Genomic DNA, 20,414 nt, shown 5'->3' on the forward strand with positions numbered 1-20,414 from the left:
GATTTGTTTGTTTCTGTCATATCCCAACACTTGACATGTAGCAAATGCTCTATGAATGTTTGTTGAATGATTGAATGTATATCTTAAGAACCACTTTTTGTTTATATTAAATGGAAGAGACAAGAATAAGACATACTGTAATAGCATTTTAGATACAGGTTGTATTAGTTGGGTTGAGCTGCCCTAACAAAGAGCCACAGACTGGGTGGCTAAAGCAACAGATTAATTTTCTTACAGTTCTGGAGGCTAGAAGTCTGAAATCAAGGTGTCAGCAGGATTAGTTTCTTCTGAGGTTTCTCTTGTTAGCTGTAAATGGCCATCTTCTTTCTGTGTTTTTACATGGCCTTCCCTCTGTGAGGATCTGTGTCTTAATTTCTTCATAAAGACGCCAGTCATGGATTAGGGCCCACAAAGACCTGATTTTAACTCAGTTACCTCTTTTTTTCTTTAATGTTTATTTATTTTTGAGAGAGAGAGAGAAAGTGCCAGTGGGGGGGTGGGGGGGCAGAGAGAGGGAGACAGAGAATCCCAAGCAGGCTCTGTGATGACTGCAGACAGACCAATGTGGGCCTCGAACTCATGAATTGTGAGATTCATGAGCCGAAGTCAGATGCTCTGCTGACTGAGCCACCCAGCCGCCCCTAACTCAGTTACCTCTGTAAAGACCCCATTTCCAAATACAGCCACATTCTGAGGTTAGCTAACTGAGAGTTAGCACTTCAACATATGAATTTTGAGGGATACAATTTAGCCCATAACAGAGGTCCATAAGAACATGCCAATAAGGAACTCTGGTTTAAGATGTTTTACTTTGTGGGCCACCTGGGAAGCTCAGTCAGTTAAGCGTCCGACTTTGGCTCAGGTCATGATCTCACGGTTGGTGAGTTCGAGCCCCGAATCGGGCTCTGTGCTGACAGCTCAGAGCTTGGAGCCTGCTTCGGATTCTGTGTCTCCTTCTATCTCTGCCCCTCCCCAACTTGTGCTCTGTCTCTCTCTGTCTCTCAAAAATAAATGTCAAAAAATTTTTTTAAGATGTTTTACTTTGTGGGGCTCCTGGGTGGCTCAGTCAGTTAAGCGTCCGACTTCAGCTCAGGTCATGATCTTGCGGTGCGTGAGTTCGAGCCCCATGTCGGGCTCTGTGCTGGCAGCTCAGAGCCTGGAGCCTGTTTTGGATTCTGTGTCTCCCTCTCTCTCTCTGACCCTCCCCTGTTCATCCTCTGTCTCTCTCTGTCTCAAAAGTAAATAAACATTAAAAAAAAAAGTAAAAAAAAAAAAAGATGTTTTACTTTGTGTTGGGTGCAGATAGAAATAGAAATAAAATACAATAAAATAATATGAAAAATAAAAATTATATGAAACAAGGCAAATGTCTGATTTATAGCCAAAGAGTTATATAGGTATATCTAAAAATCAGACAATAAAGTATGAGGCTAACCTTCTTGAGTAATTCCTGGGTGGACTTGTATGCTTGACTAAGTAAATCACACATCATAAAAAAGAAACAAATTACAATTCATAAATGACCATATAATTGAAACTACCAATGGAAATTTCTTTACTGTGTGGACTTAAAATCTAAATCTAATCAGATAGTATTTTTCTCACTAAAACACATATTTTTTGAAGAGAGTTTATATTCATGGTAGGACAGTTTGTTTCCCAGAATAATACAAATTATGAGATTATTACTTATTAAAACATTGATTTTAACCACAGGAAAAATGTTAATTTTTCCTTTCCAGTCCCTGTTATCCACCTGATTCCTGAGCCTATCAAAGTAATAAAATAACGGACCTGGGGTATGCCCTCCGCAAAAGTGAACATTGGTCTTTTTCTGCTGGCATTTCTTACCTTTGAAACTTGCATTATGTTACATGCTGTAAACCACCATTGTTGTGTGCTGCTATATTTTGGGGACTTATTAGAATGAAGGAAGTTCTTCCCTAACATGACATTTCCTTTCTAATACAATACAAAAATGGAGTATTTAGGGTTGACCACTTATACATTGTTCCCATTTCAGGCCCCACGGTACTGCCGTCATGTATGAATGCCTAACCCTTTTAGAGATTTCCTTTAAGGTTTTCTGGTATGTTTACTTTCCTGTGGGTTATGAAAGACCTGACCTCTCTGGGAGAAGTCTTTTGAGAAACCCCAGATGCATATCACCTCTATGAGGTCCTTAACTGGCCAGCCTTGTAAAGATGGTGCCATGACTGTGTATTGATTTGAGACTGCTTCACTCATAAACCCAGTCTGGCCTGTGACTACCATTCTCCTCTACTTGTGGAATTCTCTAGAACCCTTCCATGAGATCATGACTGTCAGTTCAGGAACACTGGATTATATCCAAGTCTCTATCAGGAATATAATATTAAGATTTCTACTACTAGTGAATTCTACTACTAGAATCTAAATACCTTGAGGGTAGGGGCGCCTGGGTGGCTCAGTCGGTTAAGTGTCCAACTTCAGCTCAGGTCACCATCTCGCGGTCCGTGAGTTCGAGCCCCGCGTCGGGCTCTGGGCTGATGTCTCAGAGCCTGGAGCCTGCTTCCGATTCTGTGTCTCCCTCTCTCTCTGTCCCTCCCCCATTCATGCTCTGTCTTTCTCTATCTCAAAAATAAATAAACGTTAAAAAAAATTAAAAAAAATACCTGAGGGTAATGTACATGTCTGATTTGTTAAAAAATGTAAAACTGTTAAAAGATAAACTGAGGCATAGTAAAAAGTTTTAAGAGTTTCTTTGAGCAAAAATTGATCAGAATACGGTAGCATCAAACCAGAAGTGGTTAGGGGCGCTCCTTGATAGGAGCTGGGAGAAAGACTTACATAGAAAAGATGCAGAAGTAAAGAAAGGAAGTTATTTGATTGACTATACCTTAAAGCCTGTTGGCTATTTGTGATTGCTTGTCCTTAGCATTTTGATTTTGTAACCTTGAGCATTTACTCAGGCTTAGATTTTGATTTGCTTAAGTAGGCTAGCTACCCTGGTGGCTTAGAGCCACCTCAGTATACCAGCCTTCTCCTTTAATTAGCTTGACACTACAAATGCCAAGTTCACTTCAGGTCAACAATCATTTATGTAGCACCTACTTGGGCCCTGAGCTGATTGAAAAAAAAAAAAAAAAAAAAGGAACAGACTGGGTTCCTATCTTGGAGTGTTTATAGCCTAGGAAGGAGCTTGTACACTTCCTTCTTCCCTGCCCTATACCTTTTAAAACAAACTGATTGTCTTTTCATTATTCATTACAGTAAGTTTGGAAAATACAGAGAAACCAAGATTTAAAAATCAACCAAAAAGACTATGACTTAACTACTGCTAATGACATTTTAATTTATCTTTTTTTAATGTGCATAGACTTTTCAAAATATTTATAATCAGACATCATGCACAATTTTACTTCTTTCATTTCACACATCATAAACATTTTCCAGTGGCCTGTGTAAACGTGATTTAAGAAGTTACATTATATTCCAGTGAGTGGATTCACCATAGCTTCCTTAATCCTCATTTTGCTGCCAGATATTTATTTAATCTCTTGCCTTTTTTAAAATTCTAAGTGCAAAACTCAACTTTGTGCACAAAATATTTTTAACATTTAGGATTGTTTCCTAAAATTAAGTGTCCAGAAATGGCCTCTCTGTGTCAGAGGGAATGAGCAGCACAGCTTCTGGAGCATGTGGCAGTGACTTTGGGAGGGTCTGGTCCATTTGCACCTGACCAGTAGCACTTTATGATGCCTGACTCACAGCATCCTTACACTTGAGACACTATTACTCTGAAAATGTTTGCTAGTGTGATAAGTGAAAAGTATTGTGTTGTTCTGATTTTTATTTATTTGGTTGCCAGTGAGGTTGAACATTTCCTCATATTTTTGTTTATCTGTTTTATTTCCTCTTTCATAAATTGGCACTTTGTGTCCTTTCTCATTTTATTTATTATTTCTCACACATCTCTCTCTCTCTCTCTCTCTCTCTCTCTCTCACTTTTCAGTCCATACTGATAGAATTTTGGCTCAGCAGGGATTCCCCCCCCCCCCCCCCCCGAGGCCACTTTAGCTAGTTTAGCTTGTCTTCTTTCATTCTGGACCATGGTGACTGACCAGTCATTTTTGTATTGTCATGCACATAGAACAGATAACCCACTTTAAAACAGAAAGTACTTTAAAGTTGCTTCAGCTTCTTGGAGTCTTCTGAGACAGAAGTTGGGCTTCTCATCTTGGAAAGAATGTTCTATAAAGTAAGGAAGTTCAATTGGGGACATGTCTAGTAAGTGACATAATAGTGGCAGCCACTTGGAGATTCGTTCTGACATTCCCACAAGGCACCTGAAGGCTAAAGGGGAATAACAGAATTATCCTCACTTCCCCAAAAGCTGGGGTGAGGTCCAAAAATGCTTTCTGCACCATTGATTTTTCTTGGGCTTTTGTGGCTCAGCTTGTGGCTATGAAACACTATTCATTGCTGTGGATTATGGCTTTTTCTTTTGTTCTATTTACTAACTGGCAAGCTGCTGCCAAAAGTTGTGACTGGTAATTATCATTTTTGGAGGAGCACAGCCTGTGCTCACGAGAAAGGTTAGTCAGCACCCCACTAGGTTTTATTGGTGGGATGTCGTCGTTCTAACTATAGGGAGTTCTAAAAGGAGATGCCACCTTCACCTGCACTCTGGGAGATGAGAGTGGTAGAGGACAAAAGTGGATACAAAGGCAATTCTGCTATCACAGACCTTTCTTTCCTAAATAATAGACCTAGTAAGATAGCAGAATCTTGCCAACCAATATGGCACAAAGCAGCACACAGACCCATGTTGAGGTCCCACCTATGAAAGCATTTTGTGAATGGTAAAGAGCTTTACAAGTGGTAGGTGTCTTATTTTTGCAAATAGTTGAACCTCACTGGTTCATTGGGTTTCTTCTTCGTTCCTTAAACTTAAAAAGTAAACTTTCCTATATTCAGAGTTTCACTTATTCATTCATGTTCATTGAATTTCTACTATATTTTAAGCGTTGTTTAGACCAGGGGTCAGCAAACTGTAACCCTCAGGTCAAATTTGACCTGCCACCTGTTTTTCATAGCCTGAGAACAAAGAATGGTTTTTACATTTTTATAAAATTATAAAGGAAGAATAATATTTTATGATACTTAAAAAGCATATGAAATTCAAATTTCAGTGTCCACAAGTAAAGTTTTATTGGAACACAGCTACGCCCATTCATTTATGTATTGTTTCTGGATGCTTTCCTGCTACAATGGCAGAGTTGGGTAATTATGACAGAAACTGTATGGCCTGCTGAGGCTAATATATTTACTACCTGGCCCTTTACGGAAAAAGCTTTCCACTTCTGCTCTAGACACTGGAGTTACAGCTATAAACAAGATAGACATTATTCTTGCATCTATGTATATATCATTACCTTAAAGATGGCCCCAGTGGGACTCACCCTTGATCCTGGCTTTAGAAACATCAGTTCTTTTTTTTTTTTTAATTTATTTTTTAATTTATTTTGAGAAAGATAGAGAGCAAGTGGGGGAGGGGCAGAGAGAGAAGGAGACAAAATCTCAAGCAGGCTCCACACTGCCAGTGCAGAGCCCGATGCAAGGCTTGAACTCATGAACCGTGAGATCATGACCTGAGGCAAAACCAAGGGTTGGATGCCCAACCAACTGAGCCACCCAGGCACCCCTAGAAATATTGGTTCTCACCAACTGAGCTAACCTTATATAATTTTAGCCAACATTGACACAACCTTATGGAATCTGATTTTTTCATCAAATCAAATGAAATCTATGAATTAACTGTGTTAGACTGCAAAGGTCTCTGCACTTAAGACATTAAAGTAGTTAAGAAGCAAAATGTATTTTAAAAATGAAACAAGAATAATGGCAATGACACACAATAGCTGCTTTTAACTTTTCAAAAGCCTTTTATTTGTGCTAGCTTATATGCGACAGACTTCATGTGCTAAGAATTTGGGATGGAAAAGCTCACTTTGGACTGATAGAGACTGAGTAGGCTTGCCAGAGGAAGTAGGATGTGGCCCAGAATGATGGTCTTGATTTCCTTCTTCAATTCCAGCGCCTAACAAGTTGTCTCCTGTGGACAGATGGCCAAGAAACTGCCTTTAGGGCTCTTTCCCATATCCAATGGTTTGGCAGAATTTCTGCTCTTATCTTCATGACGTGAACAGACAGCCACCATTGAGCTGGTGAAACAGGAACACCAGGATTGGAAGCTTCTCAACCAGCTTTCGAGGTGGGCAGGGGTCTGCTTTTCCCTAAATGGGGAATCAGTGGAAGCAAGACTGGGAGTGAGAGGGTATTAAGTAATAGAAAAATTGGGTGGGTGGGTGGAAACTTTGAGATCTTAAAATGTAAGGCAGTTTGGAAAGTCTGAAAGTCCTTTAGCTAATTTAGCAGTGTATCTAGAACACGAAAGGATTACATTGTCTACTATACTGTGAGCAGCTTTCATACCTGCCTGGCCCAGGGTGTTGTTCAATAAATTATTCAATTAAAGAATGTCTGGGGTGCCTGGGTGGCTCAGTCAGTTAAGCATCCTACTTTGGGTCAGGTCATGATCTCACGGTTCGTGGGTTTGAGCCCCACATCAGCCTCTGTGCTGACAGCTCAGAGCCTGGAGCCTGCTTCACATTCTGTGTCTCCCTCTCTTTCTGCCCCTCCCCTGCTCATGCTCTCTGTCTCTTAAAAATAAACATTAAAAAAAAAAATTTTAAAAAAAAGGAGAAGAATGCCTGAAAGGGGCTCCTGGGTAGCTCAGCCCCCTAAGTGTCCAAGTCTTGATTTTGGCTTAGGTCATGATTTCATGGTTTGTGAGATCGAGCCCTGTATTAGGCTGTTCTTTGACAGCATGGAGCCTGCTTGGGATTCTCTCTCTCCCTCTCTCTCTGCCCCTCCTCTGCTTGCGCATGCACATGCGTTTTCTCTCTCTTTTTTAAAAAAAAATTTTTTTAACATTTATTCATTTTTGAGAGACAGAGAGAGACAGAGTGCAAGCAGGGGAGGGGCAGAGAGAGAGGGAGACACAGAATCAGAAGCAGGGTCCAGGCTCTGAGCTGTCAGCACAGAGCCTGACAGGGGGCTCGAACTCACGAACCACGAGATCATGACCTGAGCTGAAGTCAGATGCCCAACCAACTGAGCCACCCAGGCGCCCCTCTCTCTCTTAAAATAAGTGCATAAACTTTAAAAAAATGCTTAATTTGTAAAAAAAAAAAAAAAAAACCTGAAAAAATGAGCGAAGGAGGTCAAGTCATATGCAAGCATTAATCAGAATGCTTACAGTGTGGTGTGCTCTTAGGAATAGAAATTCATGGCTGTTCATTCATTTGTTCATTCAATAAATATTTATTGAGCTCCTATTTATTGCCAGGCACTTAACCCCATTTTACTTCAGTGTCTAATAGTGAAAATCTTTGTAAAATATCAGTGTCTGCTTTGTTGCTTTACAAAGTACAATCACGCAAGTGTCTGTGATTGAACCCTGAAGAGGATTGAAGTGCATAGAATATATTTTTGACCTCATGGTTATTCTCCTGGCTAACATGATAGAAAATGACAAAGTTACTGTAGTGCTTAAGAAGGTACACTGTGGTGTCAGACTACCTGTGTTCAAATTTAGGCTTTCCCACTCATACATTTGTGATGTTGGATAAATTTTGCCTTGGTTTCTCCATCTGTAAATAGTCAAATAATAATACCTACTGCATAGGACGGTTGTGAAGATCAAATAATCAAAGTACCTTGGCGTATAGGAAGCCCTCAAGATGTATGGTGACTGTTTTTGTTGTTACACAGAAGTCAACCTAGAAAAGATAGCAGCATTTGGATTGAATATGTTGAGTACTTGAGGATGTGCCCCAGAACGTGGTGGTTCTGCTTCAGTGACATTGATAGTATACATAGGAGAAAGGACATAACTCCTTTCTTGTAGCTTAACTTCTTTGAGGGTGTTCTCGCCTGAAAATGGAGAGAGTAATATCTAACTGGTAGGGCTTTTCTGAGGAGCACATGGATGAGGGTGCCTGGAATTCAGTTAGCTCTCAATAAACATTACTTTCCTTCTGACAGAGTCAAATAGGAGGAAGTAATTCCCTTTAATTAAGAGTGTTGATGAGGTGGGTTCTAGTTAATTGAACTGTAATATGTAAATCAATTTAATCATGCACTGGCTCTACCAGATAAACATCCAGCACCTGGCTATGGTTTGGTTGAGCACCTCTATTTGTTTGATTTTGAAAAATTCTTCCCCCCTTCTGTGGCTTCTTAACACTGTGGAACCCTCCACTCAAGCTGCAAACAGTTTGCATTTTCAGTTGAAAGAAGGATTTTCGGAAGGTTTCAGATTTTAATTGTTGGACTTAATAGGATTGATTTAAATTAATCCAAGTCATTTGCAGACAATGAAACAATGGCCTGGTACCTCATCACTCCTTGTTTATTTTCTAAGTAAAAGGAGAAAAGTGGGAAGTGTTCCAAATGGAGTCACAGGCTGTGGTGAGGATTAAGTGAGTAAACACTGTGGTCTTTGGGGAGACAGATATTGGGTGCAAGCTGGAGAATCTGCAGCATTCACCCTCTACCATTTATTGCCCTTTGTGGGATAACTTCCTAGCATAGCATGAGAGAAGAAGACCAACAGAAGTAAAGGTGGAAGAGAATGGTGTGTGTGGAGTAAGGGGGAATGAGAACGCACTGAAGTGAGACCCAGTAGAAGGGCTGAAGGGAGGTTCTGGAACTCTGCCCATTGATAATTTCATGGGATTGCAATGCTTGGATATATCCTTTTTTTCATAATTATTATCATCCCATGGCCCTCATCTTGAAAAAGCATTCTCAGTCTTGAGCACTATTGGACACTTTGGGCTGAAAAACTGTAGAATGTTTTGCAGCATCCCTGGCCCTTACCCACTAGATGCCAGTAGCAATTTACCTACCCACCTGCCCACCCATCCCAGTATAATAACTCAAAATGTTTCCAGAGTTTACCAAATATTTCCTGGGGGGGGGGAATCCCCCCCCCCCAGGTGAGAGCTACTGCTTTGAAAGGATTCATTTCAACATTTCTCGTAGTCTGTGCTCATAGAAAGGTCATTTCTCTGGCTAACTTTTGGATCTCCAGCACTGACTGGCTAAGCTACATTGACAGCCAAGTAGAGACCTCCTCAAAGTGGGCTGGGTATAAGGCCCTACAATGCCAGGCTGCAATGACACGTTTTTAAGGGTTAGGGGATGCCTAGATTATTTTCTAAAGTAATGTGAATTTTTCCTTTCAGTGGTCCTCGCCCCTCCTAAGTAAGTATTACATGGAAATAATGACCACTCACTTCTCGTTGTGGAGCCTTTACTATCTGACAATAAGCTTGGAGAAAGTCAAGCTTGTTAAATTGTTAAAATAAAACCTGTAGGTTATCCTCCTAAAAGAGTACTCCAGAATTATTATTTTAACATAGGCATAACCACAAAAGGAGGCTGAGAAGCCCACAGTAGGGGGAGGTGAATTGCCGAGTGGCATTTTGGGAAAACAAAGGCTTTGCAAGATAAAAACATCTTCTTTCCTCCCCAGTTAAAGGCTTACTGTTATTAATAGCTCAGATGTCATATTTATGCCATTAGTGGCAGCATGCATACAATTTAAATATTTTAGCTTCCATTATACAACTGGATCTACATTACTGACCTTCAAGGGCCCCATTCATAAAGGATGAGGAGAGGGAACAATCAGCTACTTCATGTGAGGGCTGACTAGCAGACTGGGTTTCCCAGCATTGTCGAACAAACCACGACACAGGGAACGCTTTGGAGCAGCTCAGAACGTGGCAGGGTGGGGACAGAGAATGATGGGGAGGTGGGGCTTTCAGGGCTGGGTGAGAGCCAAAGCTTTTTTTTCTTTTTTAAAAAGAGTTATCCCACCTTTGTTCTAAGGGAGAATGAAATATCCATTAAGACTGGTGACACTGGGAATTTTGTTTCAGCTCGGTTCCTTTTGTTGTGACTCCAGGGTAAAGGAGAGGAATCTGGGGTGACTAGGTTTCAAGCCAAGATGAGAAAGAAAACGAATTCCTTCCACGGATTTCTTCTATTGTCTCAAGAATAAATATTTATAGAGAAAGTTCAAGTGAAGTCTTTTACAATGGTCATGGTTTTAAGAGTAAGCCTTTGAAAGAGTACATGTAAAACTATGCTTAAATGAAGGGTGATCCAATTAGGCTTCCCAGGGAAAACCAAGAAACCTCAAGATAATTTCCTATATAAAATCTAATTGTGTTCTCAAGTGGAATAAGAATACCACTCTGAATTATTCCAGATCCATATACTGCAGCAGAAATGTACAGCCAAATTGGATTCTATTTTAAGTAATTAAGTTATTTCCCTTCAAAGGATCTATAATTTGCCTTCAACAAATGTGATTTGCCTCAGAAAGATAATACATTGCAATTTTTCCTCCAAAATAGATTTTCTGTGCCAGAAACAATTACGAAAAGTAGACCAAATATTGCCTTAATTATATCCTGGATATTATCTTTGAGTGCATGCCTGGATTGCCCTGTTTGTGATCCAAAATGAGATAGGTATGGCTGCTATATAGTTTAGAAATTATCTTTAAGCAGAGACTGGAGCTGAAATTTACTCAAGAGCCTGGGGCTTGCACAATGGTATTGTCAATAGCTATGGGTGTTGTTACATAAGACTCCAAACTCTTGTGCAAAATGTGGGCAATCAGGAGCTTGCTTCAGTGTACCTTTTTTTCTGAGCTCTGAAAGCACGAATTTAACTTTTATCTGCTTGGCTAATCCCTTCAGGTGCTAGGTGTTACAATAGATTAAGTGTGGAGATTTGCATAGAAGATATTGCAAGAGGGGTATTTTGGGCATGGTTAATTTTATGAAGAAAACATTCACTTTTGGCTTTATTTTCAACAGTAGTTCAGTTGACTTACGACCAGGTGTTCTGGGGGACAATAGTGGGTGCAGTGAAGAACAAGTGCTGGAATGATGAATGGAATCAACCCCTGGTTTGTCCCCTTGAAAGTGCAAGTTGTGGAAAGTCTCGCAATCTCAGTTCCTTTGTGTGAAAAAGGAGTGATGGTATCTAGGTTGAGATGATCAGAGGAGAAAAGCTTGCAATCCTTGGCACAGCACAGACCTAGATTATACAAGGGGTCAGTTGTAAAATCTAAAACATGGTAACGCATACTTTTTTTCCTTTGCACACGTTTATCCTTCAGAAAGATTATTTTTCATAGGAACAGGAACTGGCTGGATGTTTCTAAATGTCTAGGAGTTGAAAGTGGTTAAATCTTAAGATTTCGAAGACAGATTCCCTGGTTTGGAATACTAGCTGTGCTACTTGTCACATGCCTTTAACCAAGTCACTTAGGACTTCTGTGCCTCAGTTCCCTGCTCTACAAGATGTAGTTCTATTGGGGCACTTGGGTGGCTCACTCGGTAGAGCATTCGACTCTTGGTTTTGGTTCAGATGATCTCACAGGTCCATGAGTTTGAGTCCTGCTTTGGGCTCTTTGCTGACAGCCTAGAGCCTGAAGGTTCTCTGTCTCCCTTTCTCTCTGCCCCTCCCCTGCCTGCACTCTCTCTCAAAGTAAATAAATAAACTTTAAACTTAAAAAAAAAAGAACTATAGTTCTATTAATAGTAATGTTATTATTATTATTATTAATTGAGCCAGAGTTCCTATCAGAGATTTGTGATAAGGGTTAAATAAAATATTACAACTAGGATAGGACCTGACATGCCATAAATGTATTATTTTTGCCTTCTGTCAGCCAAAGGAATGTCAACAGAAATCAGAACATAACAGTGAGTAAGTTTATCATGAACTTTTTATTAACAACTTGATACAAAGACTGTACATTGTAGGTGCTGAAATCAATCCACTTCTGAAAACTAAAAAACCCAGCATTTCTATATCACTTCAGGCTTTGGTTATTAAGTGCCACCTTCTACAGCAAAATCACATAGTGTAACCAAACAATTTAAGAACAGGAAAAAGAAAATGTTCCATTGGAATGGAGAGATTATTTATGTACAAACAGCTGAGGATCATTTCTAGCTTAAATGATTCACTACACACTCTGGAATGTTTAGTTCTCTTTTCTACAGTCTTACAACCAGACATACAGCAACTAAGAACTTGGCCACAGGTCCTGCCTAGACACTCATCAACATGAAACAAAAAAATATTTATATAAATAAGTCAATTAAACCTCATAAAAACTAAAGAAACACAAGGAAAAAAATCCAACAGTCAATAAAAACTGTACAGTATCAGTCAGTCTTTTATATCTGAAAAAATGTGTAACTTAAAAAAAGAAAGTTCTTTAATGTATACAAGTCTTTTAGATCAGTGTTAGCTGGAGTGAAAACTGGAAGACTCGGACTCAGTTGAAACAGAAGAATGTCCTCCCCGCTTCCCTTTGGAAAGGATCTTGAGGCTAGACCCTCTGCTCACAGAGGTGAGTGCATGCTGGGCAGAGGTTTTAAATTTGGCTCCAAGGAAGGCATAGAGGATGGGGTTCAGGCAACAGTGGAAAAAGGCTAGGGCCTCGGTGATGGAAATCCACTTGTGCACAGTGCTCTCAAACTCACATCCTTGCTTGATGATTTCCAGGAGGATGAAGGAATCGATGCTGATCCCTATGTAGTAGGGCAGCCAGCAGGCAAAGAAAGCCAGAATGAGGATAACTGTGGTCTTGAGGGCCTTGCGCTTCTGGTAGCCCTTGGAGTGGGAGAGCTTGGAGATGATAATGCAATAGCAGGACAGGATGACAATACCTGGCAGGATAAGGCCAACCATGATGTGCTGAAACTGGAATACCACCAACCACGAGTCATTGGGATAGAAGCGGTCACAGATATATCTCCCATCTGCCTCTCTGACATTAGCAAAGATGAAATCAGGAATAGTCAACAGGAGGGCAGGTATCCAGACACCAACATAGACCACCTTTTCAGCCAACAGCTTCCTTGGCCTCTGACTGTTGGTGGCATGGACAATAGCCAAGTACCGGTCCAGACTGATGAAGGCTAGGATGAGGACACTGCTGTAGAGGTTGACTGTGTAGATGACATGGACTGCCTTGCACAGAAACTTTCCAAAATACCAGTTTGCCACAGCATCAACTGCCCAGAAGGGAAGTGTGAGGACAAAGAGGAGGTCTGCCACAGATAGGTGCAATCTGTACTTGTCTGTCATGCTTCTCAGTTTCTTCTGGTAACCCATGACCAGGATGACCAATCCATTGCCCACTATGCCAGTCAAGAAGATGATGGAGTAGACAGTGGGCAGAAAGATACGGTTGAAATGTGCATTTTCCTCCCGGAAGCAGGGTTCCTTCATGGAGTCATAGTCGCCTGAGCCCAAGTCATCTTCGGTGTAGTTATCTGAAGGGTATATCTGCAAAAGAAGCAAGGGAATGGATATTAACTTTCAAGTACAGTTGGCATTCTCCAAGTTCAAAAACATGTCTCTGGAATTTTTAAAAAGCAATTAACAAAACCCAACTCAGCCCAGGCTTCTTCAGGACATTCTCCTCCCACTGAAGTAGTGAGGGAAGGGCACAAGAGAATTATTACAGACTGCTCCAGCCCTCTTCCCCATGTTCCCCCAAGTCCCTTCATTATATCACTCTTTAGTAGAACCAGTTACAAAATTCTTTGTTTAGAACAAAAGGGCGCTGAGATTCAGAGGGTTTCAAAGTCACATCTTTTCTAACTCTTCTACCCCGCCCACTAGGGGGATGAAAAAAACCTTGGGAGGGAAAAAACCAAAACAAAACACAAAGAGGCCACTCCTAGACGGAGGGGGGTGGGGGTGTGTGGACAGACGGGGGGAATGGGGGCCAAATCTCCAGTTCTGAGGAGCTGGGATTAACTTTTGGTATGAAGATTCGCCAGGACAGGGAAGATATAGGAGGAAGGAGCACTGGGGGGGGGGGGGGGGGGGGGCGGGATCCCAAAGACTTTCCCCTGAGGCACAAAACATTGCCTTCCCCACGCTCATCTAAACACAAAACCATTCTGCCATTCTGTACTTCAGGCAACATGTAGTGGGGAAGGAGAAACTGGCCTGAAGCGCAGGGCCTTTGGAGCTTGGGGTACTGAACAGGGGTTTTAGTAAAAGATACCCCACACACACCCCTGCAGCTGGCATTCCCCAGGGGCCTGGGTCTTTCTGCCCTACCTATGTTTATCTCTTGACGCGTTTGGGAAGCTAGGGAGTGCAGCATTTTCCTGGGAGTGGAAGGTCACGGGGTCTGCACTCATGGTCCTCGCCCCAAGTTTCATTTCCTCACTGCCCGGTCGCTTCCCACCCCGCCACTGACCCAGTAAATGGGGTCGGAGGTCTGCAGCTGGAAGCCTTTAGGCGGAGGGCGCACTGAGGGCCGGGTGGTCCAACTCCGGACCTCCGCGGCTGCCCACCACGCCCACGCCCACTGCCAGCAGCTACAGCTCCCCGGGTTCCGTCCGGCAGCACGCCAAGTTCAGTCCCACAGGGTGCTGGGGAGAAAATGGGCGGCTCCTCCGTAAGCGCCTTTGAATTGCGCGCCGCTGGGGGGAAACGAAAAGCCTTCCTGGTAAGGGGTTTTCAAAAGTCTCCAGGAAACCACCAACGGTTAAACAGAGCAATTGGGATCGGTGAGAGCCAAACGGTCTCCCCACTTGCACCTGCCCGTCTACGCCGCAACGACCGGCAGCCCAGGTGCCCTCCCCAAGCCCTTAACTCCACCCTTAGTCCCCGCCGCGCACACCTCGGGGGTGCTGCTCCGCAGTGACTGTTTAATACTGCTTCCTCTGTACGATGTCAAATTACCGAAACCCTGGGGTTCACTCGCGGAGCTTCCATTGCCCGCGAGATCTCCCCCTCAATCCCTAGGCGCGGGGGCTGTTTCAGGTCCCTGCTGCGGCCAATTCTCAGACCTCTCTGGCGAGCAACATCTTGGGTGCGCTCGCCTTTCCCGCTCTCTGCTCACTGTGCGGGGGTACTGACACAGCTCCGCCGACTATGCAGAGTTCAGCGAACACGCGCCCAACCGTAAGACTGGTCACCAGGAGCCTCTGCCTTAAATTAAACAGGGGCACGGTCTCTCTCTGGGAACGCGGCCCGGGCGCACCGCCTTCCACCTCTAAATTCAGATCATGTAATTCACTGCAAATAAACTCCCGCGCTCCTGCGGGAGACCCTTGGTCTGAGTCCGGGAGCAGTGCGCACGCCTTCTCTGCACTTGTGCACAGAATGTTCTTATGTTTGCAAACAGCATGTAAGCCTAACGCGCACCGCAGGACTCAAGGGGGAGACACACGCAGCCACCAAACCGTCGTTCCAATATTTTCTCCTCTACTTACAGAGAAAAAGATTCCAATCCTAACCCACCCCCCTGCCCCTCCAGTGGAACCATGCTCACGAAACCTCCCTTCCATGCACCTCTGGGGTACCCACATTCTGGTCGCTTCTGCCCTCTCGGAAAGAGGTTGCGCTCTAAGTTTACGAGTTTGTACATTTAAGAAAAAGCAGGTTGAAACTGGACTTACACGAAACCCGTCCATGGTAACTACTCGCTCTCCAGCCGCAGTGGTTACCGGGGCACCCAAGTCGTCTGGGTCACTTTGCTACTTGCTGCCGCAGCCAACAGACTGAAGTTTCTGCGCGAAGCTGGACTTTTATAAAAACACGCTCGGCTGGCAGCGCATGCGCCACGCGGGTGGGCGGGCGGGGCAGGGAGGAGAAAGGCGGGGTGGGGGAGAGACGTACGAGAGGAGGGCTTGAGGGAGGGGTGCTGGCACTCGGGCAGTTCCAGTGAAGTTAATTAGGGTAAACCTGGGTAGACCCCGAGGGGCTGCTGTTAGCTGGAGGTCACCTTGTGAGTCTTGAGCTGTGGAGAGCATCCCGGAGGCGTTCCCCAACCCGGGAAAGCAGGATGCGCACGGGCGACCTGTGAGTCCTTGTGTGGGGCATCCATCCTTGCTCACGTGGATGGGATTCCAGACCCGGGAATGCTACAAATGGAGACACTGAGGCCCAGAGGAGGGAAGTGACATTCCAGAATAACCCAATCAGTAGGCGGCAATGCTGGAAGTGGGTCCAGCATCTGACTCCATTCCCTGCGCATTCAGCAGATGCAACACATTCGGAAAATAAGCAAAGATTCTTCAGAGCACCACTATACAGAGCATAACCATACATGCACACGCACAGTAATAGTACTAGCATCAGGTACACATAATCAGGAAACACTTTCAGAAGAGGGTAGGATTCTTTGACATAATTGAGGAGGAAGACTGTGATGGAGAAGTAGATGTGTATTTCCGGGCAACTAATTCGTGAGTAGTAATTAAAAAAAATATGTAAGTGTGTGTGTAACAGATCACAAGATAAACTTGCACGGAATCACTCATTCATTTTCTCAATACCCTGTGGGTGTTACCATTACATCGATGTATTTAGTCAACAGATTATTTATGAGGGCCAATGCGTGCGACGCACTTTTCCCGACACTGGGAATACAGCAGTGAACCAGAGGATAAGGCCCCCACGCGGAGGAAACAGACAGCGGACTGGCAGAAATGAAATGCCAGGTTTGGCTCCGGATTCAGAGCCGGGCTTGCACTGAGATCTTCTGCCCGCTCGGAGAGGGGTTGCGCTCTAAGTTTACGAGTTTGTATATTTAAGAAAACGCAGGTTGAAACTGGTCTTGCATAGAACCCGTTCATGATAACTGCTCGCTTTCCAGCCGCAGTGGCTACTGGGGCACCCAAGTTTCTTTTAATTCTACATAATGTAATGTTATGATTAATTTTATCTAGTCATTATTGTGTCTTCTGACACCACGTCCAGCGTCTTCCACAACTCAGTGTGGAGGACAAGCGTCCTCAGGGATAAAAAATTAGGTTGAAGAACTGGGCGGGGTGGAGTGGGGGTGGGGCGGGGCGTTTAAAAGAGTCCACGACTGGCTAGAGTTTGCAGTGGGCGCCGAGACACTGTTTTCCATCCTCGAGCTGCTTCCCGCCGGCGCGGAGCCTGGGTGGGGCAGGGGAACGATTGAGGGGCGGGGCCGACAACTAGTGCGACTGCTGGCAGGGTGACAGCACCAGTGACAGCGGGGGACGGAGGTGTGAGCATTAGCCGGCACCGAGCACCGGAGGAAGGTCCTAAAAAGAGGACTTGCCCAGACTGGACCCTAAACACCAACCCCCTTTACTTCAGATAAAACATTTCAGTCTGGAAGTGTTCCAGAGATAGTCTGGTGTCTGGGAACCTTTTCTCTACAGAGCATAATTTTCCTCTTTTGTCTGCACCCTTTCCCTAATGTTCGTTGTTGAAGGTCCTCATCTACTGAAAACTGATGTTGGGGTCAGGAAGTGGGACTCTCAGAAACTTCCAATTTAAGACACAATAATGACTAGATAAAATTAATCATAGTATTACATTATGTAGAATTAAAAGAAACATTTAAAAGCACTTTTATTTTGTCATTGACTAAAACTTGGGATCCTATCCTATGTACCATAGGATGCCATTTTGAAGGACCAGAATTTCAGACAGGTTCCATGACTTGCTTTTCACGAAGCTCAGTAGTGAGCGGCTCAGTACATTTTGACCCAGAATGTCAGCTGCATTGTACCTCAAAACTCTTCTCTTCATAATGGCTGAAACCTGAGAGGTGGAATCTTCCAAACCCACCCAAAAAGGGGACAGAGGGTAAGTCCAGAGTAAAACGATTTGCACAATAAATTTTTGTTGATTGCAGACAAAAGAAAGCTCTTCCTTTATCTGTGGACTCCTTTAGATCCTTTTAGGTATATCTGCCAAAAGGAAGCAGTTAATTAAGAAAACAATGAAATGCTATTCACTGACTGTCAAATTAGGCAAAATTTTTTCTTTCCAAAGATAATCTTTGGATATTAGGATATTAGGATAAGACCAGGTGTGTCTCCTGAGTGGCTGGTGGGAATGTGGATTGGACATCCTTTCTGGAGAGCACTTTGTTCAGTCAGCAGGAACCTTAGAATACTAATTCCACCCATAGAATCTTATCCTGAGGAAATAGAATTTTGCCACAAGGGGATTCATGGAAGCATTATTTCTAACAGGAAAATGTCTGAACAGCCCTAAATGTCCGCCGTTAGTGGAGCAGTTGAGAAATTATCCATATGTGGAATTCCATATGGCCACTGCCAGTGATGTTTGTGAAGAGGAATCTTTAGTGACATAGGAAAATGCTTATAAAACATTAGGTGCAAAAAGTAGGACTCAAAATTATCTATATAGTGTAGTCTCAGTTATGTTAAAATGTGTACTAGAAAAAGATCAGAAGGAAAACCAAAATGTTTATAGGAGTTTTCCCTGGGTGAGGAATTATATTTGATTTTTTACTTTCTTCCTCGCATTTTTCTGTGCTTTCCAAATTTTCTGTAATCAGCCTGAAACATTTTCATATTCAGAAAAAAAGTCAACGTGAAAAAAATAAACAGAATGCCTCCCTTCTCATACCTTTCCGCTTCTTAAAGTGTTCACTAGATAGGATGACTTTTTCCTTAATAGTCCTCATTTCCTCTAAGGAATAGTCTCTTCTTATTTTCCCCTGAGCCAAACCTACCTAAACTACTTTTTCAACTACTCTACGATGTTCTTAAAAAGAAAACAGAACAAGGGCACCTGGGTGGCTCAGTTGGTTAAGTGGCTGGCCGGCAGGTCATGCTCTCATGGTTTGTGAGTTCAAGCCCCACATTGGGCTCTGTGCTGACAGCTCAGAGCCTGGAGCCTGCTTCAGATTCTGTGTCTCCCTCTCTCTCTGCCCCTGCCCTGCTCACACTGTGTCTCAAAAAGTGAATGAACGTTAAAAAAAAAATAAAAAAAAAAAAGAAAACAGAACAAAAAACTCAAACATTTGTTGAGTGCTTGTGATGTGCACCTGACCTCATATAATCAATCCCCTTGACCACTCTGCAAGGAATGTGCCACCTCTATTCTGCCAGTAACGAAACTGACTTCCAGACAGGGCAAGGAACTTGGTGGAGATCACACAGTGAGGATCTGCACTCAGTCTGCCTGGCTCCAAAGCCCAGGCTCTCTTCAGTACATCACAATGTCTTCTTTCTCTGATGGCTGCTATTCACCCTCTGAAAGCTCCCTCCTCTGAAAGGTCATTTGGTATCTACTTAGGTACTGCTTTGAGTGGCATCTCTTGTGATGTTATTCAATTTTTAAATGAGTGTTTGTCTTTTCTCTTCTTCCTTAAATATTCTGGGTTCCTTAAAGTGAATGCTCAGATATCCTCTATGCAGCTAGCCCACTGATGAACAGATAATGGGCTCCCTAATCATTTACTGAAGCTGTATTTAATGAATTAATGACTTTCCTGTGTGGCTCTGGCAACAGAGCTAGGCTTAGGGTCTGTCTGGGCTTTGGCAGGATCCCCAAGTTCTCAATTTGGCTTTAGCCCAGGGAATAACTAGCTTTGGCCATGGTTTGGAGGGGATGCTTACAAATCCGGTGTCACAGTGGCAAGCGTTCTGCCACCTCCTGTTGCTCGTTCTGCAGCTGGTTGATTTGTGTGTGAGTGTGTTTGCATGTGTGTGTATGACAGAAGGCTGTACTCTGTCCCCAGATAGGTTCAAAGCCAGTCAGACAGAAAACTTAGGAACAGACCTCCTCCTGACGGTGGGTGGTAGGAGGCAACAGCGTTAAAGGTCTTCTGAATGCACCAGGTACCCCCCCTCCACACACACACCCTCATCCCGTCCCCTCACTGGCTCATCCCTTGTCTGTTAAAAGAAAAATTGCCACTTTAGCTTCTGAAAGAGAAAAAACACAAACTTCATTGATGGCAGTAGGGAATACTCAAAGGGACAAAGTTAATGTTTCCCAAACTGATAAAAAAAAAAAAAAAGGAGGCTATTTCCCAAGGGGCATATAATTCTACCAGAGGATTACAAATCTCAGAGACAATGCTATCAAATGTCAACTATTTCCAAGCTGGTGTTAGGTGGAAGAAATGGTCCCCCACCCCACTGCACCCAGTCCCCTCCTCCTTTCTCAAAGCCTTATGTCTCTACACCTACAAGTGAGAAATGATTTTGGAAATAAACCAAATTTAGGAAAATTATTACTGATTTTCTGGATACCATTTTTATCTTAAGTCTAAGCCATATCTTGAATTTCTAAAAGGTCTGATTTCACTAAAATGAGATTATTAGTCATTTCCATCGAAGCTTTGTAGCAGTCAAGACGAGTCAACAAAATTTCCTGTACAAAGAGAAAAGCTCGACTGGTAAACAAATACAATTTAGCGTCACCCTGGTAAGTCATTTTAACAAAGCAGCCACTTAATTAACAATGCAATGATCATTGCTTAACTAACTCCACTGCCAGAGAAT

At 43.0% G+C, this 20,414-nt stretch overlaps 1 protein-coding gene across 1 annotated transcript; it reads right to left on the bottom strand.

Annotated features, from left to right (window-relative positions):
- Nucleotides 1–11,842: 11,842 nt before the first annotated feature.
- CXCR4 (C-X-C motif chemokine receptor 4) lies at nucleotides 11,843–15,685 on the bottom strand. The gene is made up of 2 exons (XM_007086405.3): nucleotides 15,570–15,685; nucleotides 11,843–13,434 (listed from the first exon to the last, which is right to left on the bottom strand). Exons 1-2 carry the CDS (start codon nucleotides 15,582–15,584, stop codon nucleotides 12,388–12,390), a joined length of 1,062 nt encoding a protein of 353 aa, XP_007086467.1. The 5' UTR covers nucleotides 15,585–15,685; the 3' UTR covers nucleotides 11,843–12,387.
- Nucleotides 15,686–20,414: the final 4,729 nt, after the last annotated feature.

This window comes from Panthera tigris, chromosome C1, assembly GCF_018350195.1.
Source record: "Panthera tigris isolate Pti1 chromosome C1, P.tigris_Pti1_mat1.1, whole genome shotgun sequence".
Classification (NCBI taxonomy): Eukaryota; Metazoa; Chordata; class Mammalia; order Carnivora; family Felidae; genus Panthera; species Panthera tigris.